Source organism: Argopecten irradians, chromosome 10, assembly GCF_041381155.1.
Source record: "Argopecten irradians isolate NY chromosome 10, Ai_NY, whole genome shotgun sequence".
NCBI classification, from domain to species: domain Eukaryota; kingdom Metazoa; phylum Mollusca; class Bivalvia; order Pectinida; family Pectinidae; genus Argopecten; species Argopecten irradians.
The window spans coordinates 15,525,917-15,548,842 of record NC_091143.1 but is presented as its reverse complement, the minus strand read 5'-3'; the positions used below and the strand labels follow the sequence as shown (position 1 = coordinate 15,548,842).

At 38.8% G+C, this 22,926-nt stretch overlaps 2 protein-coding genes across 12 annotated transcripts in view; one reads left to right on the top strand and one right to left on the bottom strand.

Annotated features, from left to right (window-relative positions):
- The window catches only part of LOC138333227 (centrosomal protein of 120 kDa-like), a 30,465-nt gene extending 9,558 nt beyond the window's left edge, over nt 1–20,907 (bottom strand). The window contains exons 1-16 of the mRNA XM_069281466.1: nt 20,563–20,907; nt 19,722–19,990; nt 19,171–19,303; nt 18,637–18,791; nt 17,655–17,852; nt 17,096–17,215; nt 16,690–16,788; nt 15,903–16,170; nt 15,509–15,601; nt 14,946–15,072; nt 14,378–14,527; nt 13,737–13,854; nt 12,797–12,864; nt 12,158–12,278; nt 644–829; nt 313–402 (exon numbers count right to left, since the gene is read on the bottom strand). Of these exons, the coding sequence (XP_069137567.1) occupies nt 313–402; nt 644–829; nt 12,158–12,278; nt 12,797–12,864; nt 13,737–13,854; nt 14,378–14,527; nt 14,946–15,072; nt 15,509–15,601; nt 15,903–16,170; nt 16,690–16,788; nt 17,096–17,215; nt 17,655–17,852; nt 18,637–18,791; nt 19,171–19,303; nt 19,722–19,990; nt 20,563–20,608 (2,241 nt within the window). The 5' untranslated portion in view covers nt 20,609–20,907. The remainder of the gene's footprint in view (nt 1–312; nt 403–643; nt 830–12,157; nt 12,279–12,796; nt 12,865–13,736; nt 13,855–14,377; nt 14,528–14,945; nt 15,073–15,508; nt 15,602–15,902; nt 16,171–16,689; nt 16,789–17,095; nt 17,216–17,654; nt 17,853–18,636; nt 18,792–19,170; nt 19,304–19,721; nt 19,991–20,562) is intronic.
- Nucleotides 20,908–21,141: 234 nt separating this feature from the next.
- LOC138333224 (casein kinase I-like) overlaps nt 21,142–22,926 on the top strand; it is a 38,548-nt gene continuing 36,763 nt past the window's right edge. For all 11 annotated transcript variants that reach the window (XM_069281454.1, XM_069281455.1, XM_069281453.1 and 8 more), the window contains exon 1: nt 21,142–21,676. In XM_069281454.1, coding sequence (XP_069137555.1) covers nt 21,502–21,676 — 175 coding nt within the window. In that variant the 5' untranslated portion in view covers nt 21,142–21,501. The remainder of the gene's footprint in view (nt 21,677–22,926) is intronic.

Here is a 22,926-nt window from a genome sequence, read left to right as displayed (position 1 = left end):
GACGACGGACCATGACATAAGCTCATAGGCTCTTCGGGCCAGGTGAGCTAAAAATCTATATGAGAAAAAAAGTTTAATACAAGAACATTTTGACTTTCCAGAGGTGTACATCCTTAATTAAGCAAAGTATAATTTTTTGTTTGTTTTACTTTTCATCCAAGTACACATCAGGATTAGGTACCTATATACCCATACCTGGCATCTGTTTTACAAAGCTTGAACTCACAACCTAAAAGTTCCAGTAGTAAAATGTCAAATGCCTGTTAAATGAGGTGAATTGTATTATATATCACTTTCAGTGAAATAATTTACCTTTTTCTTCATCAGAATTTCTCTTTCTTTGTCCCTTTTCTTCCATTCTTCTGCAAGGGCTTTCATGTACACCGTTTCCTTCTGCTTTAACTGAAGAATACAAATACTTTTGACTTGATTTGCTTTTATCAATGGAAAAGTCACTACATTGTATAACATTAATAGAAAATGAAATATCATTATGCAGTAAAATTCCTTATCTTCCGAAACTCCAAAAATAATTATGTGAATTTGTAACAAGGAATTTGCTCTGTTTTATTATAAACATTTTACTGTGGTAGTATTTTAAACTTGTTCATCTGATGACAACACCTCAAAGATGGCTATTTACCTGATTTTCAAACATTTTCTCTTGTCCTTCCTTCCACATTTCTAACTCCAGGGCAGCCTTATATTCAGCTGTCTCCCTAGTGGCCTCCATCTGAGGTTGACTCACAGCCTTCGACGAGGACTGCTGGGCGTGTGCTCTAGCGGCACCAACAATGTTCTGTCCTAAGGACTCGGTCACACTCGGTGCCTACAATAACAGTATCAAATAATATTCAATGTATAATCATGAGGTATTAATAATTTTGATAATCACATAATTATCTCCCCTGATGGAATATCATTATGGTTGATAAATATTGCTTTTCATCCTAACTTTCAGTGTAAAAGGCTTTTTCATATCTCTTTCATGACTATTATTGGATAAATAAAACATCTCCAGGTTCATGAAGAAGAGAAAATCTTTAATGAACAAGAGAATTTTTTTTGTAGTAAAACTTTCAAATGATTTTTCTGTGTAGAATCTTTCTTTGTTAGCAGATTACAAAGACAGCATTATATTCATGTAAGTTTTCTGTGACTAGGCAAAATGACTTAAGTGTAGGATTTTAGCCATTCATCTTGAGTGCCAGTTAAGTTAATACAGATACTTCTTATCAGTACATGTGTTTCTATTAAAACATCTAAGCTAAATTATCGAGGATTTAATAATTTTCCAGATTGGGATCAAAATTATGGAAAATGAAAGTTTTCTTAAATATTCCTGTAATTTCCTAATCAAAGATTATACTGTAATAAAGTTGTAACAACCTTTGAAATTTTATTACCTTTTTACACTCAAGAATTCTAGCTTGCCAACAATTAGCTGTAAGGTGTATGTGATATGTAAAATGATGTGAGGTGAGTACTTACCCCGGAGGATTCCTGTTGGACTACAATCTGCTGTGTGGTGTGTGTGATATGTAAAATGATGTGAGGTGAGTACTTACCCCGGAGGATTCCTGTTGGACTACAATCTGCTGTATGGTGTGTGTCTGTATGGTGTGTGTGATATGTAAAATGATGTGAGGTGAGTACTTACCCCGGAGGATTCCTGTTGGACTACAATCTGCTGTGTGGTGTGTGTGATATGTAAAATGATGTGAGGTGAGTACTTACCCCGGAGGATTCCTGTTGGACTACAATCTGCTGTGTGGTGTGTGTGTGATATGTAAAATGATGTGAGGTGAGTACTTACCCTGGAAGATTCCTGTTGGACTACAATCTGCTGTGTGGTGTGTGTGTGATATGTAAAATGATGTGAGGTGAGTACTTACCCCGGAGGATTCCTGTTGTACTACAATCTGCTGTGTGGTGTGTGTGATATGTAAAATGATGTGAGGTGAGTACTTACCCCGGAGGATTCCTGTTGGACTACAATCTGCTGTGTGGTGTGTGTGATATGTAAAATGATGTGAGGTGAGTACTTACCCCGGAGGATTCCTGTTGGACTACAATCTGCTGTGTGGTGTGTGTGATATGTAAAATGATGTGAGGTGAGTACTTACCCCGGAGGATTCCTGTTGGACTACAATCTGCTGTGTGGTGTGTGTGTGATATGTAAAATGATGTGAGGTGAGTACTTACCCCGGAGGATTCCTGTTGGACTACAATCTGCTGTGTGGTGTGTGTGTGTGATATGTAAAATGATGTGAGGTGAGTACTTACCCCGGAGGATTCCTGTTGGACTACAATCTGCTGTGTGGTGTGTGTGTGATATGTAAAATGATGTGAGGTGAGTACTTACCCCGGAGATTCCTGTTGGACTACAATCTGCTGTGTGGTGTGTGTGTGATATGTAAAATGATGTGAGGTGAGTACTTACCCCGGAGGATTCCTGTTGGACTACAATCTGCTGTGTGGTGTGTGTGATATGTAAAATGATGTGAGGTGAGTACTTACCCCGGAGGATTCCTGTTGGACTACAATCTGCTGTGTGGTGTGTGTGATATGTAAAATGATGTGAGGTGAGTACTTACCCCGGAGGATTCCTGTTGGACTACAATCTGCTGTGATGGTGTGTGTGATATGTAAAATGATGTGAGGTGAGTACTTACCCCGGAGGATTCCTGTTGGACTACAATCTGCTGTGTGGTGTGTGTGTGATATGTAAAATGATGTGAGGTGAGTACTTACCCCGGAGGATTCCTGTTGGACTACAATCTGCTGTGTGGTGTGTGTGTGATATGTAAAATGATGTGAGGTGAGTACTTACCCCGGAGGATTCCTGTTGGACTAAATCTGCTGTGTGGTGTGTGTGATATGTAAAATGATGTGAGGTGAGTACTTACCCGGAGGATTCCTGTTGGACTACAATCTGCTGTGTGGTGTGTGTGTGATATGTAAAATGATGTGAGGTGAGTACTTACCCCGGAGGATTCCTGTTGGACTACAATCTGCTGTGTGGTGTGTGTGATATGTAAAATGATGTGAGGTGAGTACTTACCCCGGAGGATTCCTGTTGGACTACAATCTGCTGTGTGGTGTGTGTGTGATATGTAAAATGATGTGAGGTGAGTACTTACCCCGGAGGATTCCTGTTGGACTACAATCTGCTGTGTGGTGTGTGTGTGATATGTAAAATGATGTGAGGTGAGTACTTACCCCGGAGGATTCCTGTTGGACTACAATCTGCTGTGTGGTGTGTGTGATATGTAAAATGATGTGAGGTGAGTACTTACCCCGGAGGATTCCTGTGTTGGACTACAATCTGCTGTGTGGTGTGTGTGTGTGATATGTAAAATGATGTGAGGTGAGTACTTACCCCGGAGGATTCCTGTTGGACTACAATCTGCTGTGTGGTGTGTGTGTGATATGTAAAATGATGTGAGGTGAGTACTTACCCCGGAGGATTCCTGTTGGACTACAATCTGCTGTGTGGTGTGTGTGTGTGATATGTAAAATGATGTGAGGTGAGTACTTACCCCGGAGGATTCCTGTTGGACTACAATCTGCTGTGTGGTGTGTGTGATATGTAAAATGATGTGAGGTGAGTACTTACCCCGGAGGATTCCTGTTGGACTACAATCTGCTGTGTGGTGTGTGTGTGATATGTAAAATGATGTGAGGTGAGTACTTACCCCGGAGGATTCCTGTTGGACTACAATCTGCTGTGTGGTGTGTGTGTGATATGTAAAATGATGTGAGGTGAGTACTTACCCCGGAGGATTCCTGTTGGACTACAATCTGCTGTGTGGTGTGTGTGTGTGTGATATGTAAAATGATGTGAGGTGAGTACTTACCCCGGAGGATTCCTGTTGGACTACAATCTGCTGTGTGGTGTGTGTGATATGTAAAATGATGTGAGGTGAGTACTTACCCCGGAGGATTCCTGTTGGACTACAATCTGCTGTGTGGTGTGTGTGTGATATGTAAAATGATGTGAGGTGAGTACTTACCCCGGAGGATTCCTGTTGGACTACAATCTGCTGTGTGGTGTGTGTGTGATATGTAAAATGATGTGAGGTGAGTACTTACCCCGGGATTCCTGTTTACCCAATGCTGAGTAAATGATGTGATTGAGTACTTACCTGTTGGACTACAATCTGCTTGTGTGGTGTGTGTGTGATATGTAAAATGATGTGAGGTGAGTACTTACCCCGGAGGATTCCTGTTGGACTACAATCTGCTGTGTGGTGTGTGTGATATGTAAAATGATGTGAGGTGAGTACTTACCCCGGAGGATTCCTGTTGGACTACAATCTGCTGTGTGGTGTGTGTGATATGTAAAATGATGTGAGGTGAGTACTTACCCCGGAGGATTCCTGTTGGACTACAATCTGCTGTGTGGTGTGTGTGTGATATGTAAAATGATGTGAGGTGAGTACTTACCCCGGAGGATTCCTGTTGGACTACAATCTGCTGTGTGGTGTGTGTGTGATATGTAAAATGATGTGAGGTGAGTACTTACCCCGGAGGATTCCTGTTGGACTACAATCTGCTGTGTGTGGTGTGTGTGTGATATGTAAAATGATGTGAGGTGAGTACTTACCCCGGAGGATTCCTGTTGGACTACAATCTGCTGTGTGGTGTGTGTGTGATATGTAAAATGATGTGAGGTGAGTACTTACCCCGGAGGATTCCTGTTGGACTACAATCTGCTGTGTGGTGTGTGTGTGATATGTAAAATGATGTGAGGTGAGTACTTACCCCGGAGGATTCCTGTTGGACTACAATCTGCTGTGTGGTGTGTGTGTGATATGTAAAATGATGTGAGGTGAGTACTTACCCCGGAGGATTCCTGTTGGACTACAATCTGCTGTGTGGTGTGTGTGTGATATGTAAAATGATGTGAGGTGAGTACTTACCCCGGAGGATTCCTGTTGGACTACAATCTGCTGTGTGGTGTGTGTGTGATATGTAAAATGATGTGAGGTGAGTACTTACCCCGGAGGATTCCTGTTGGACTACAATCTGCTGTGTGGTGTGTGTGGATATGTAAAATGATGTGAGGTGAGTACTTACCCGGAGGATTCCTGTTGGACTACAATCTGCTGTGTGGTGTGTGTGTGATATGTAAAATGATGTGAGGTGAGTACTTACCCCGGAGGATTCCTGTTGGACTACAATCTGCTGTGTGGTGTGTGTGATATGTAAAATGATGTGAGGTGAGTACTTACCCCGGAGGATTCCTGTTGGACTACAATCTGCTGTGTGGTGTGTGTGTGATATGTAAAATGATGTGAGGTGAGTACTTACCCCGGAGGATTCCTGTTGGACTACAATCTGCTGTGTGGTGTGTGTGATATGTAAAATGATGTGAGGTGAGTACTTACCCCGGAGGATTCCTGTTGGACTACAATCTGCTGTGTGGGTGTGTGTGATATGTAAAATGATGTGAGGTGAGTACTTACCCCGGAGGATTCCTGTTGGACTACAATCTGCTGTATGGTGTGTGTGATATGTAAAATGATGTGAGGTGAGTACTTACCCCGGAGGATTCCTGTTGGACTACAATCTGCTGTGTGGTGTGTGTGTGATATGTAAAACAAGAGGTGAGGTGAGTACTTACCCCGGAGGATTCCTGTTGGACTACAATCTGCTGTGTGGTGTGTGTGATATGTAAAATGATGTGAGGTGAGTACTTACCCCGGAGGATTCCTGTTGGACTACAATCTGCTGTGTGGTGTGTGTGATATGTAAAATGATGTGAGGTGAGTACTTACCCCGGAGGATTCCTGTTGGACTACAATCTGCTGTGTGGTGTGTGTGATATGTAAAATGATGTGAGGTGAGTACTTACCCCGGAGGATTCCTGTTGGACTACAATCTGCTGTGTGGTGTGTGTGATGTAAATGTGGATATTCTGTAAAATGTGTGGTGTGTGATATGTAAAATGAGTGAGGTAGTACTTACCCCGGAGGATTCCTGTTGGACTACAATCTGCTGTGTGGTGTGTGTGATATGTAAAATGATGTGAGGTGAGTACTTACCCCGGAGGATTCCTGTTGGACTACAATCTGCTGTGTGGTGTGTGTGTGATATGTAAAATGATGTGAGGTGAGTACTTACCCCGGAGGATTCCTGTTGGACTACAATCTGCTGTGTGGTGTGTGTGATATGTAAAATGATGTGAGGTGAGTACTTACCCCGGAGGATTCCTGTTGGACTACAATCTGCTGTGTGGTGTGTGTGTGATATGTAAAATGATGTGAGGTGAGTACTTACCCCGGAGGATTCCTGTTGGACTACAATCTGCTGTGTGGTGTGTGTGTGTATATGTAAAATGATGTGAGGTGAGTACTTACCCCGGAGGATTCCTGTTGGACTACAATCTGCTGTGTGGTGTGTGTGATATGTAAAATGATGTGAGGTGAGTACTTACCCCGGAGGATTCCTGTTGGACTACAATCTGCTGTGTGGTGTGTGTGATATGTAAAATGATGTGAGGTGAGTACTTACCCCGGAGGATTCCTGTTGGACTACAATCTGCTGTGTGGTGTGTGTGTGATATGTAAAATGATGTGAGGTGAGTACTTACCCCGGAGGATTCCTGTTGGACTACAATCTGCTGTTGGTGTGGTGATAGTAAAATGATGTGAGGTGAGTACTTACCCGGAGGATTCCTGTTGACTACAATCTGCTGAGGTGTGTGTGATATGTAAAATGATGTGAGGTGACTTACCCCGGAGGATTCCTGTTGTACTACAATCTGCTGTGTGGTGTGTGTGTGATATGTAAAATGATGTGAGGTGAGTACTTACCCCGGAGGATTCCTGTTGGACTACAATCTGCTGTGTATGGTGTGTGTGATATGTAAAATGATGTGAGGTGAGTACTTACCCCGGAGGATTCCTGTTGGACTACAATCTGCTGTATGTGGTGTGTGTGATATGTAAAATGATGTGAGGTGAGTACTTACCCCGAGGATTCCTGTTGGACTACAATCTGCTGTGTGGTGTGTGTGTGATATGTAAAATGATGTGAGGTGAGTACTTACCCCGGAGGATTCCTGTTGGACTACAATCTGCTGTGTGGTGTGTGTGTGATATGTAAAATGATGTGAGGTGAGTACTTACCCCGGAGGATTCCTGTTGGACTACAATCTGCTGTGTGTGTGTGTGTGATATGTAAAATGATGTGAGGTGAGTACTTACCCCGGAGGATTCCTGTTGGACTACAATCTGCTGTATGGTGTGTGTGTGATATGTAAAATGATGTGAGGTGAGTACTTACCCGGAGGATTCCTGTTGTACTACAATCTGCTGTATGGTGTGTGTGTGATATGTAAAATGATGTGAGGTGAGTACTTACCCCGGAGGATTCCTGTTGGACTACAATCTGCTGTGTGGTGTGTGTGTGATATGTAAAATGATGTGAGGTGAGTACTTACCCCGGAGGATTCCTGTTGTACTACAATCTGCTGTATGGTGTGTGTGATATGTAAAATGATGTGAGGTGAGTACTTACCCCGGAGGATTCCTGTTGGACTACAATCTGCTGTGTGGTGTGTGTGATATGTAAAATGATGTGAGGTGAGTACTTACCCGGAGGATTCCTGTTGGACTACAATCTGCTGGTGGTGTGTGTGTGATATGTAAAATGATGTGAGGTGAGTACTTACCCCGGAGGATTCCTGTTGTACTACAATCTGCTGTTGGTGTGTGTGTGATATGTAAAATGATGTGAGGTGAGTACTTACCCCGGAGGATTCCTGTTGGACTACAATCTGCTGTGTGGGTGTGTGTGATATGTAAAATGATGTGAGGTGAGTACTTACCCCGGAGGATTCCTGTTGGACTACAATCTGCTGTATGGTGTGTGTGATATGTAAAATGATGTGAGGTGAGTACTTACCCCGGAGGATTCCTGTTGTACTACAATCTGCTGTATGGTGTGTGTGTGATATGTAAAATGATGTGAGGTGAGTACTTACCCCGGAGGATTCCTGTTGGACTACAATCTGCTGTGTGGTGTGTGTGTGATATGTAAAATGATGTGAGGTGAGTACTTACCCCGGAGGATTCCTGTTGGACTACAATCTGCTGTGTGGTGTGTGTGTGATATGTAAAATGATGTGAGGTGAGTACTTACCCCGGAGGATTCCTGTTGTACTACAATCTGCTGTATGGTGTGTGTGATATGTAAAATGATGTGAGGTGAGTACTTACCCCGGAGGATTCCTGTTGGACTACAATCTGCTGTGTGGTGTGTGTGTGTGATATGTAAAATGATGTGAGGTGAGTACTTACCCCGGAGGATTCCTGTTGGACTACAATCTGCTGTGTGGTGTGTGTGTGATATGTAAAATGATGTGAGGTGAGTACTTACCCCGGAGGATTCCTGTTGGACTACAATCTGCTGTATGGTGTGTGTGATATGTAAAATGATGTGAGGTGAGTACTTACCCCGGAGGATTCCTGTTGTACTACAATCTGCTGTATGGTGTGTGTGATATGTAAAATGATGTGAGGTGAGTACTTACCCCGGAGGATTCCTGTTGTACTACAATCTGCTGTATGGTGTGTGTGTGATATGTAAAATGATGTGAGGTGAGTACTTACCCCGGAGGATTCCTGTTGGACTACAATCTGCTGTGTGGTGTGTGTGTGATATGTAAAATGATGTGAGGTGAGTACTTACCCGGAGGATTCCTGTTGGACTACAATCTGCTGTGTGTGGTGTGTGTGATATGTAAAATGATGTGAGGTGAGTACTTACCCCGGAGGATTCCTGTTGGACTACAATCTGCTGTGTGGTGTGTGTGTGATATGTAAAATGATGTGAGGTGAGTACTTACCCCGGAGGATTCCTGTTGGACTACAATCTGCTGTGTGGTGTGTGTGATATGTAAAATGATGTGAGGTGAGTACTTACCCCGGAGGATTCCTGTTGGACTACAATCTGCTGTGTGGTGTGTGTGTGATATGTAAAATGATGTGAGGTGAGTACTTACCCCGGAGGATTCCTGTTGGACTACAATCTGCTGTGTGGTGTGTGTGTGATATGTAAAATGATGTGAGGTGAGTACTTACCCCGGAGGATTCCTGTTGGACTACAATCTGCTGTGTGGTGTGTGTGTGATATGTAAAATGATGTGAGGTGAGTACTTACCCGGAGGATTCCTGTTGGACTACAATCTGCTGTATGGTGTGTGTGTGATATGTAAAATGATGTGAGGTGAGTACTTACCCCGGAGGATTCCTGTTGGACTACAATCTGCTGTGTGGTGTGTGTGATATGTAAAATGATGTGAGGTGAGTACTTACCCCGGAGGATTCCTGTTGGACTACAATCTGCTGTGTGGTGTGTGTGTGATATGTAAAATGATGTGAGGTGAGTACTTACCCCGGAGGATTCCTGTTGTACTACAATCTGCTGTATGGTGTGTGTGTGATATGTAAAATGATGTGAGGTGAGTACTTACCCCGGAGGATTCCTGTTGGACTACAATCTGCTGTGTGGTGTGTGTGTGATATGTAAAATGATGTGAGGTGAGTACTTACCCCGGAGGATTCCTGTTGGACTACAATCTGCTGTGTGGTGTGTGTGTGTGATATGTAAAATGATGTGAGGTGAGTACTTACCCCGGAGGATTCCTGTTGGACTACAATCTGCTGTATGGTGTGTGTGATATGTAAAATGATGTGAGGTGAGTACTTACCCCGGAGGATTCCTGTTGGACTACAATCTGCTGTGTGGTGTGTGTGATATGTAAAATGATGTGAGGTGAGTACTTACCCCGGAGGATTCCTGTTGGACTACAATCTGCTGTATGGTGTGTGTGATATGTAAAATGATGTGAGGTGAGTACTTACCCCGGAGGATTCCTGTTGGACTACAATCTGCTGTGTGGTGTGTGTGATATGTAAAATGATGTGAGGTGAGTACTTACCCGAGGATTCCTGTTGGACTACAATCTGCTGTGTGGTGTGTGTGTGATATGTAAAATGATGTGAGGTGAGTACTTACCCCGGAGGATTCCTGTTGGACTACAATCTGCTGTATGGTGTGTGTGATATGTAAAATGATGTGAGGTGAGTACTTACCCCGGAGGATTCCTGTTGGACTACAATCTGCTGTATGGTGTGTGTGTGATATGTAAAATGATGTGAGGTGAGTACTTACCCCGGAGGATTCCTGTTGGACTACAATCTGCTGTGTGGTGTGTGTGTGATATGTAAAATGATGTGAGGTGAGTACTTACCCCGGAGGATTCCTGTTGGACTACAATCTGCTGTGTGGTGTGTGTGTGATATGTAAAATGATGTGAGGTGAGTACTTACCCCGGAGGATTCCTGTTGGACTACAATCTGCTGTGTGGTGTGTGTGTGATATGTAAAATGATGTGAGGTGAGTACTTACCCCGGAGGATTCCTGTTGGACTACAATCTGCTGTGTGGTGTGTGTGATATGTAAAATGATGTGAGGTGAGTACTTACCCCGGAGGATTCCTGTTGGACTACAATCTGCTGTGTGGTGTGTGTGTGATATGTAAAATGATGTGAGGTGAGTACTTACCCCGGAGGATTCCTGTTGGACTACAATCTGCTGTGTGGTGTGTGTGTGATATGTAAAATGATGTGAGGTGAGTACTTACCCCGGAGGATTCCTGTTGGACTACAATCTGCTGTGTGGTGTGTGTGTGATATGTAAAATGATGTGAGGTGAGTACTTACCCCGGAGGATTCCTGTTGGACTACAATCTGCTGTGTGGTGTGTGTGTGATATGTAAAATGATGTGAGGTGAGTACTTACCCCGGAGGATTCCTGTTGGACTACAATCTGCTGTGTGGTGTGTGTGATATGTAAAATGATGTGAGGTGAGTACTTACCCCGGAGGATTCCTGTTGGACTACAATCTGCTGTGTGGTGTGTGTGTGATATGTAAAATGATGTGAGGTGAGTACTTACCCCGGAGGATTCCTGTTGGACTACAATCTGCTGTGTGGTGTGTGTGTGATATGTAAAATGATGTGAGGTGAGTACTTACCCCCGGAGGATTCCTGTTGGACTACAATCTGCTGTGTGGTGTGTGTGATATGTAAAATGATGTGAGGTGAGTACTTACCCCGGAGGATTCCTGTTGGACTACAATCTGCTGTGTGGTGTGTGTGATATGTAAAATGATGTGAGGTGAGTACTTACCCCGGAGGATTCCTGTTGGACTACAATCTGCTGTGTGGTGTGTGTGTGATATGTAAAATGATGTGAGGTGAGTACTTACCCCGGAGGATTCCTGTTGGACTACAATCTGCTGTATGGTGTGTGTGATATGTAAAATGATGTGAGGTGAGTACTTACCCCGGAGGATTCCTGTTGTACTACAATCTGCTGTGTGGTGTGTGTGATATGTAAAATGATGTGAGGTGAGTACTTACCCCGGAGGATTCCTGTTGGACTACAATCTGCTGTGTGGTGTGTGTGTGATATGTAAAATGATGTGAGGTGAGTACTTACCCGGAGGATTCCTGTTGTACTACAATCTGCTGTGTGGTGTGTGTGATATGTAAAATGATGTGAGGTGAGTACTTACCCCGGAGGATTCCTGTTGTACTACAATCTGCTGTGTGGTGTGTGTGATATGTAAAATGATGTGAGGTGAGTACTTACCCCGGAGGATTCCTGTTGTACTACAATCTGCTGTGTGGTGTGTGTGATATGTAAAATGATGTGAGGTGAGTACTTACCCCGAGGATTCCTGTTGTGACTACAATCTGCTGTGTGGTGTGTGTGTGATATGTAAAATGATGTGAGGTGAGTACTTACCCCGGAGGATTCCTGTTGGACTACAATCTGCTGTGTGGTGTGTGTGATATGTAAAATGATGTGAGGTGAGTACTTACCCCGGAGGATTCCTGTTGAGTGATACTTACCCGACCTGTTGACAACAATCTGCTGTGTGGTGTGTGTGTGATATGTAAAATGATGTGAGGTGAGTACTTACCCCGGAGGATTCCTGTTGGACTACAATCTGCTGTTGGTGTGTGTGATATGTAAAATGATGTGAGGTGAGTACTTACCCCGGAGGATTCCTGTTGGACTACAATCTGCTGTGTGGTGTGTGTGATATGTAAAATGATGTGAGGTGAGTACTTACCCCGGAGGATTCCTGTTGGACTACATCTGCTGTATGTGTGACTACAATCTGCTGTGTGGTGATGGTACCCCAGTCCTCCAAACTTAGGACAGCACTAACTTCTCCAACCTTACGCTGGTCACTGAAAGAATTGCAATGAGAATAGTTCACTTACCTATGAAGATTATTCCCATTTTACAGATAGAAACTTTTACTGATTTCAGTCTCTGAAACACTACTTCAGAAAATAGATAAAACTTATTTCTATAAATTATCTTCAATATTATGTACAGTTGAACCTAGCTGTCATGGGTTTACTTTAAAGTGTGAAGTCAAAAGGAAATAATACTTCAAGTAACAGTCAAACCTGTCTATACAGGACACCAGCAGGTCATAGCAAAAATGTCCTTTATAGACAGGTGCCCTTTACACAGAGGTTAATTATATAGTAAATTGCACCAAATGGAGTTAACAAATCCTTTATAGACAGGTGTCCTTTATAGCAGGTTTGACTGAGACAAGCTGAATATAAATGAGGTTCAACTTTTTTTTGTTTCAACTGAAGTCACTGTCGTAATAAAAAGTATATTCACAAAATGTTGTTTTAAGTTTACTAATTTAAAATTTTCAATTACATGTAACTTGAAATGTTTACATTACCTCTCATTAGCCTGAACTGTGACGCGGTCACTACAGGCTTGTCTCCAGCCAATACTGCCCGTCTTACTCTGTTAACACAAACCATCACTAAACTTAATGGAACACAAGCTGTGATAGATAAATTGTTATTGTCAAAAACAGTTTAATGTGCTAGGAAGGAAAAGCATTAATTCTTTCTGTTAAAAAAATTTGGTCTAAGAAATATCATCAAATCAACCACTCACATGTTAATCTGAAGTGTTTTGCAAGAAATGATTTATAATTTTAAACCTATAAATACTGCATAGTCAGTTTAATAATAATTTACATGAGTCAAATTATTTCATGATTTCAACTAAAAAGAAGAAAATTAGCTTTTTTTTTTTAGATTTGTCTTCACAGGAATAGTCGGGCAAGAAAACTAGTCTAAATGCATTTAGTTGGCCTTCCAAGAGTCCTAACATATCAAAACGACAATCAAGTTTTGCTTTAATTGTCGAGTTTTGACAATGAAATAATAGAAAAGCCCTATGTAAAATTCACTTAACTCTTTCAAAGCAAGGCAGTGTGAAAATGTAAGCACGGACATAGCAAGCTAGGAGAACACTTTGGGATTCCTATTGTATAAATTAATTTCTTCGCATGCAGAGCTATTTTGATGGGATATTTCATTTTTCTATTTAATAATAAATCATACTAAATATATTCACACCATTTTACCCACTTTAGCTTCCCTTTGCCCAACTTTTCACTTGAAGTGTATATATGATATAAGTTATCTTATATTTCAAATGTCATTTTTTGTGATCAAACCAAATCGCCCACAAAATTGCAAAAGTAACCAACTACACAATATTTATTTATATCAACATTTTTGTATATGTATTTTTATGAATATGATTACTAATATCCAAAAAAATCAGTGGATGTTTAATTATATATTTGAAGTTGTGAGCCTTACCGCTATCCTCATTTTGTCTGCGGTGATGATGTTTCCCAGAGGCAGTCGTGCTGTGCCCAGCAACACATCCTTGGACAGTTGTTTGTCTCTGTGCCATACCTCCACTATCAGGGGCACCCTATGGGGGAAGAGAAATACATGTAGGAAGTCAGGCAATTTACAGTCTTACATAGTCTTATGCATCAATCATAGGTACAAGAAGGAAGAAACAATCGTCAGTTAAATTTGAGACGTTACTTACTATTTTTATTTCTCAAGGTTTATTTTAAACAGCTGGTCCTAATTTACTTTATTTTAAGTGTGACAAGGCTCAGTTCATGTTACATCATAAACACTTTTTTTCTTCACTATAGATTGAAAAACTGTATAATGCAGTGTATCATTTTTAAGTTATATCAGTATCGCAGGTCTTTTGTTAAAATTCTTTCACAAATATTAATTAATCAAGAATCAGACACATCTATTAGCAAAGCCAGCAAAAAGAAAGAATTCCAGTTTGCCCAAACAAGGTCACCTTGAGAAGTGATTTTATCAAAGCTACAGGTATAAAATAATCCACAATTTTTTAGGCTCATCATACACTATACATTGGATTTCTTTTGTTGGCTGGAGTCTCTTTCCATTGATACAATTTTCCTTACCTGAGGAAAGTCTCCTGCAGTTGTGCTAGGGTACACGCAAAGTCAAAGGCACAAAACGACTGAGGCAGCAGGACCTCCATCCCTTTGCGTATCTCAACAGGTGGGTGGGTTAGGATGGGGGCTGCACTCCCGAAGAATGGGTAGGTGTATCTACAGCAGAAACAGTACAATACTTATGAAATGTGAAGAGAATAATACAAATAGCACGCAACAGTCTCTGAAGATTATATGTTTCCGCATGTCCTTTATCAGATTTATATTAGTTGCACTAAATTGGTACAGCACCATCTAATGAAACAAGATGGAAGCATCCATATAAATGCACTTACTAGTAAGAATCTATAAATAGAACACAAAGTTTTTCTCTGTTCCTTAAAAAGAGGGTTTTAATCATACATTTACTTGAAAGAACAAATTGCTTGATGAAAATGAAACATCACAGTGGTAAAAATGTTCAGATGCATCAAAAATTTATTCATAGTAACTTAAGAAATCACTCCAGTTTGATGAATATAATTAAATACTGGGGTTTAAAAAAACATAGACTTGCTGACACAGGCTTACTTACCTTATAAAGACATATAGTGTGTTTGTACTGGCCATGTCCTTGATGCTGCGAAGGTCGATGGAGAATGTGAAATGATGGGCCTGAGGAGGGATAGCCACATGCTGTGAAGTTGTATCAATGCTGCCACCTAGTGGGGATAGGTTATTTAAATAACAGTTCCATACATCAATGTTTTATCATTCTAATGATTACTCCAATAACTTAAAGAATATAACTGATGAATGCTTCATTTCATTTCAAGGACTTTCATAAAATAGAAATTGTATATGTGTTCAATGTTATAAGGAAGTTAAAAAATAATCAAATTGACATTCTATTCAACACAAAAGTATAAATAACTCAAAATACATCAATCAATTATTTTTAGAACCAACTTGTTATTGCTATATTACATTACAGATATCTATATAATTACAGAAGTATTCAACATTCTAGCATTTGTTTTAAAATAAGAACTTCAATACTTTCCTCACATCCAAATATAGTAATGCCTCTTTAAAAATCTTTGGAGAGTTAAACATGACAGAAAGTATCTACAGACCCTGTAGTACTGATGTAGTTACCTTGATCAGAGGGCCTCACAGGACTAGCTGTAGGTGGAGAAAGGCTTCGTCTGGCTGGCTTATCTCCCTTTTGATCAGACTTTTTTGCTGCTCCTAAAACAAATGTAAAGATAGTTAAGATACAGTTAATTCACAGTCAGTAAGTAAGATACAGTTAATTCACAGTCAGTATAAGATTAAATGTTAATATTTCTATTGAAAAGACGAAATAAAAACTGCAACACAATCAAGCATGATCAATATATATTCTCACTAAAATGTCTACTGTTTTAACTATATTTCTTAGAAACACTATAAGTAATAGCATGTTCTACTGAAAACTGTTATTATAATATAAGACTAAAAAAATCAAATATTAGACACTTTAATGACCTTTGGAATGCTATGCTCTTACTTTCTCTCAGTCTATCGTCTTCTATACTACTCAGATTTTCCTGAGTATTTTCCTCCTCAAAATCGTCTGGATAGTCATCGGCCGCTCTATGCTTTGGTGCATCCTCTTTATTTGCCTTGTCCATGCCTTTTGTTTTAGACTTGGTTTTCGTCCCTTTCCCTGGTGACTTTTTCGGTTTAGGGGACTGTTTAGGACGAGGTGGTGACACGTCCCTCTCAACTTCATGTTCCTTCCTTGGCGGTGATTCTTTCACCGGGGATTTCATTGCCTAAGAAGTCAGAAAATAAATTCCAAAAACTGTATTTTTTTTATTTAACATTTCAAATTATAATCTGTCTGTAAATTTATAATATTTTCAGAAATCTGTATTACACTTTAAATTTGTGGGTACCATTCATCTACATAATCTTTGACCTCTCAAGAAAGGTACAATTAGAAAACGATATGAATTTTAGCTTCTATAAACTAACTTTGAGAATTAATTTAGCACTACCATCTCTAACTACTTTTTTCGCAACAATATAATTTCTTCATTTAGGCTAATGTGTTTCTTATGTACCTATGTTTTAACATTCATGGCAATTAATTTTGCAATTTTTTAGCATCTGTGAAATATTTCAAATTTAATAGCACAGAAAAATAAAAGTGATTTCCATTAAATAATTTTACATATTCTTTAAATCAAAATTTTGAGATTTTAAACCCTCATAAATGACCAGTTGCATTAATTTATTAAAGGTATGAAATATGAGTATCACAAAATATCAAATAATGTTGAGTGTCATACCATGTCTTCTTTCCTGAGTATGACTGACACCCCTACAGCTGGAGACATGTCATTTGGGGCAGCAGGTATCTGCTGTTTGGTCTTATTAGGTGGGATCAGCTGGAAACAAAAACAATTTGTTATTTTATTTAAGGATCAAGTGGAGTAGGGTTAAGTATCAATATTTGGAATAGACACCTCAGCTCCAAACTGACTATGACCAAGAGAACAGTGAAGAGTAATTTGTCGAAAAATATAGTTAAGTAACCTTTGGTTGAAATCTATAGTATTTATTATCAAGTCAAAATTAACAGTAAATAAACATAAGGTCTACATCAGATCATTAGACATTTGTTACCCTTCCTGTGTGGACATGATATACATGCACAAGGGATTCTTTTTTTTCCCCATACATATTCATAATTACCTGAAAGGACCCCTCCACAGCCACTGGTTTCATATAGATTTCTGTACTGTTCTTCTGAAGAAGTGAATTTAATGGCACCTCACAACTTCCCAGTGACTGTTCTCCACAGCACAGGTGAACCTACAATGAAACATTCACATCAGGCTATTGGTAAATACCTTATGAAGAGTGGTTTGTATTTTGGTACAATGACTTTGCACTAAAGAAAATTACTCTTTATATACCCTTAGAAACATCATTGTTTCTATAGTCAGAATGGTAAAGTTATACATATAAATTCACACATTACCAGATATTGAAATTTACACATTTCAGGACTAATTTACCAATTTGTAAAACAAAACTTATCTGGATTTTAGACCAAATCTGTTTCATTCTTTTATAACCAACATGTATGGTTTGTTTTCTCTCCAAAACTTGATTTCTCCCCCTAATTTCTCTTTTATGACTTACAATAGCAACTGCAAATGAAATATATGGCATCAAAAGTAAAACAGTTAAGATTATTGAAATTTATTTCTTTTATCACTCACACAGTGTAAAGCACTCGGCTACTTACTTGGATACCTGGCTGATGAGTGAAAAACTGTCGTAAAGCTTCCACACTCGTCCTGACTCGAACAGACGCCCTCTCAGCGGGAAAGTTTGGATTGATGAGATCGTGGAATACTTCGTTTGTGACATCATTTCCAAGAAGCGAGAAGTAGAAAAAGTAGCCGCTGGCATCAGGAGGCAGTGGCTGTGTACTAGGAATCAGCTGAAAGGCCAATTCAAAGCTCAAGTTAATCAGGCAACTTCATACAGTTCACCACTGAGGGAGATGTCAAAATTCAACATTTATAGAAAAAAATATTCATAGAGAGAGTTTGATATCAAATCAATTTTTATTTATATTTATTGTATAGCTGTTTATTTTTTAGGGTAAAAAAATTCACCAATACACCCTTCAAACAAAGTGAAAAAAAAATTAACAAATCAAAATTTTGTGCTTGAGCTACAAGAGTACAGAACGGTTAAATAATTTACATATGATGGATGAGAATTTTTGTAACAGATATATATTAAGGTCTAGCAAACTGGTGGAAATATCATCTTTATGTAATACTGTAGCACTTTTGCATGCACCTAAAATGTGAGCAGTAGTCTTCTCCTCTCTAAGATCCCATTTGTGTATCAGAATACAGATTTAATTTTCCACTGATAATATTGTTCTTATTTTCAAAGCATACAGTATTTAAATAGAGAGTCACCAAATTAATCATTTGTTTCCTAGGTACTTCAGGAACAGTCAAATCATTGACCCTGGTAATTGGTAGCAGGAAAACCTAAGGGTTTGATTTGAGATTTGACTGTTCCATCATGATCAGTACCAGTGAAACAAAAATCATCTCTGTGAACATAATTGACTAACCAATAATACTGTATAGCAACATCAGGAAGTAGGAACAGTGAACGATATAACAATAGTTCCCACACAATCACATATCCAAATAATATAATAGTATACCAAAGAAATTTCCATTGAACTGTATTCAATATACCTGTGGCAAGTTAGCAGCATATGCAATAGTAACAGAGAGGACAAATTGGTCCTTGCATTTAGATGCTGGTCCTATCTGGTAATAGCCTTCTTCCTCATTTAGTATTGGGCGTAGAAATCGGGCTTCGTCTGGACCAGACGCTGAATCGTCCATCACTGTAACAAAGTCATTGTGTATCCCAGATTTCAAGATAATGATACTCTTAAATAATATTTTTTTTTTTATAAAATTTCAAGAGCAAGGAAAGCATGATTACATTTTTTCAATGATTTTCATACTACACATGTACAAATATAGATACTTTGCAAAGATACTGTAGTTTACATACTGTATATGTTACTTAACTACCCTAAAATTTAGTATTTTAATTTTACATTATTAACATATCATAAATCATAATATTGAATATGTTATGATATTTCATCAAACAGTAAATCACAGCATTCTAAAGGAAATAATTCAAAATATTACTGCTGAATAAGCAATGAACTTTACATTTGTCCCTTGTTAAAACAAAGAAAGTCTTTCCCTTACTTCTTGCTGGAGCTTCCTTTGCTCTGAAACTTGGTTGTTCTCCACTTTTGTCCTCATCCAAGTATATTGACAGCTTAATTTCTGATTTATTTTTACTGTACTTTGAATGTAATAGAGGATACCATTTCACAGTCTGAAAATAAAAAAAGAAATGCAAACTATAATTCTTCTCCCTTTTTAATAGGAACATTCACCAGTGGTTTTGAGTTTTAACCACTGATCATAACCCTAATATATTAGCTGTATATAAGTACTGGTATATTATTCCAATTAAGCTCACTGCAGAGCAATATGGTTAACAAAAATTCCAAGATATATACGGTTCCATATAAATAATAACTGTTATATTGAAGTATTTCCCAATTTTTATTAGCACAATCCTGGTAAGGGTATACGTAACCCGGTTTCTGGGAAATTCTTGATCAAATCTGGAAATTTTGTAAGGATTTCATGTTGTACATTTCAAGCCCAACAGAAAAAAATCCTGCTTTTATACTAACTGTTATTAATTGTCACATAAATTAACATGAGGGTCACATTTCATACTCTACCTGTTTTGTTGTCACTGATCTTAGGTCTAACACTACATAACCAATCGCTTCTTTCATAGTACTGGAACTATCACATGCATAGCACTGGATCTTGATGGACGTCCTTTGTAGTCTATGCTGCTGTAGTCCTTTCTTGTCCAACTCCCAGGCCAGTTCCTGAGTGAAATCAGGATTTTCCACATGATTTACGGGATCTGTTGACAATAGTTCACCATCAAATCGTGCTTCTGCAATAATCTGATGTCTTGGTCGCTTGGGAAATCTTCGGCCTGCAACAAATTAAACAAGAATATTATTTCTTTGAACACAGCTATATATTTATATTAGCAATGTGAACAGGGGTACACAAAACTAGTGCTAATGGTATCAATTGACACAATAGCTACCATATATTGTCAGTAAAATGTGTGGATAATATATCATATACTACAAAATTCTATCACAAATAAATGCAATATCGATTGGAAAGGTCAAATGGCTGTGATCGATGTTTTTTTTTAATTATTCGGGTATGTTGGAATAATAAGTGGAATATGATATGCATCATGCTTTATTCATTGTTCATTTTATATATTCTTCTCTTTTTTTTTTTTTGGGGGGGGGGGGGGTTAGCTGCAGCATGCAATATGGTATTTTCTATTAACTTACATTATTACAAATATCATATAACGTAAAAATCATTATAAGAGTAAATTTTATTTATTAATTTTCATTTGCTTATTGCATTTCCAATCTTAATTTGACAAATGCACTACTGGCGCTGGTGTGATAGACGAGATCGGACCTGTCATTACTGTTATGATTTTTGATGATGCAAAACACTCTAAAATGAATCATTTACCTTCAAGGACCGAAATAACGACTAAGAAGCGACCCTTTTCAACCATGGCTGATCATGTGTGACGACGTCAATCCGGGAACAGTCTCATCAGAAACTTTTGTTTACATCTTTCCGATTTTGTTTGAAAACAGCCGCCATATTCATGAACTCGCATGTGTACTAATGTTGATACGGAAGTGACGTAAAATCTGGCGTGATAGAATATATTAATCTTCCGCTCGAAAACACTTGAAATGTATAATTTCTGTGTTATCCTTAGGAAGTATGAATTCTTGGGGTGTTAGTATGGTATTTAAGTTTTATTTTAATGACAAAAACGTTAGAAATTATACTGTTTATCGATAAATACTACACTACGCCTGGTAACGGGAATTCTCGACTTGCGCACATTGCCGGTGACTTGTCACCAACTTCCGAAATGATATTTCACATGAAATATAGGTCTAGTAATATTTCCAATTTATTGAAATGTTATCACTTGAATTGAATATTTATAGAAATAATTATTAAAAGTGAACAATACTTTATATAATAACTAAATTTTCTTTAAAAATACTTTGATCAGAACGTCGCGGAGGAATTTATCTGTCAAACAGCTGAAGGATGTGTAGTTCCTCTGGAGAAGATATTCGAGACACGGAAAGTAACAAATGATTGTGTTGATTTGTATGGGTTAACGACAATGTGAATCGTAAATTATAGAACTAATAACATCTAAAGTTACGAATGTTTGTATAAGTATGGAGAATTTTTGTCCAAGTGGCATGGAACCACGGGAAAGGGTTTCGGAAATATGGCATGATTAGCAATGAACACTTCATTTTGAGCACAATTTCGGTGCTCTGTTCATAAATCCCCTTTCCCTACAAGTTTACTTTAACAAATAGTCATTATTTTAACACGTATTGGAGGTTAAGGGACTGCCAATTAAACGTTGGCATGCAGAAACGAGATTTCGACAGGACCGAGGAACAACAAGGTCGACGAAAAAGTGCTCGCAGCATGCATGGTGCAAGTCGACAAGGCAGTAGTAACCAAGGGGTTTTGATGGTGGGCCCTAATTTCAGGGTTGGAAAGAAGATAGGATGTGGTAATTTTGGAGAATTGCGTTTAGGTAAGAATGATATGTTGTTGATAAAATTGTTGATCGGACCGTCACATAATGTGACTTATTATTTTGCCTAGTGTGTTTATATTTTCTTTGTGTGATCATGACCATGGGTGTGGCTTCAAAGCATCTGTGAATTTAATACTGCATGCAAAGACTGAGCATGGGGGTAGCAAAATCCATTGTGTCTTTGATATAGTGATAATGAGTGTGTATATGTCTATGAAATGTCATTTCATTTTGAGAGAGCACAAGACCTTGAACTTTAAAACTGGGTTGAAGGTATATGCCATGTGTGTTCATTTTGACCACATATCCCCATTCCTAATGCGGAGACATAGGTGGATATTATGCCGTGTGTTCAGTTTGCCCATTACCAATTCTGAGACTCCAATTGGAGGGGTATGTTATTGTAACAATATCAGTTTGTTTTTATATAACATCCTGCATCTTTTATGGAAACACAAAAGAAGAAATAACAACCTACTGTTAGTACCTGATACCTGCCTCTCATAGGTTTTCAACTTGTGACCCAAAGGTGGAGGATATATATAACTCCTAGTAACAATAATAATGCCAGAAGTACAGCTCTGAAGATATTATCAAAATATCAAACCATAACACCCATGCATAGGATTATTTAGGTCATCCTAAATCCAAGATATATATATCGGATACGGAACTTGCTTTTGATTTCAATTTCAATTTCCCTCTTTAATTTAATTTGAAGTTGCATGATATCATGCATGGATGATAAAGCGTAGAGATGCATCAAAAGATATATCACAAAAAGCAAAGCCATAGTGTACAGTGATTACTTATTGTTTGAATAGTAGGAAATAATATTTGTTGAGAGAAAATTTTATATCCCAGTGTCAAGGACGTAAATGAGAATATCCTTTGATTCAATTGAAGTGGTACTGGCATAGTTCCTAAAAGTCTGTTACAGGCTGTGAATTATGCATATATTTAGCATTAAATGTGTTTTTGATATATTCTGAATGGAGAGTTAATAATTAGCATTCAGTAATTATAAATAGTGTAAACAGTTGTGTTCCGGAAATCCAAGATCACAGTCCATATTTTATAATGACCTTGTTTATAAATGGAATAATAATTTAACCCATCCATTGCTATTGGTTAACAATTAACCAACAAACATTGATTTTGCTTGGCTAACTTTAAAAATGCAAGTCATGGACTTACTATTGTCAGAAGCAAGAACAAAATACTTTGTGCCAAGATTTGGTGCACAT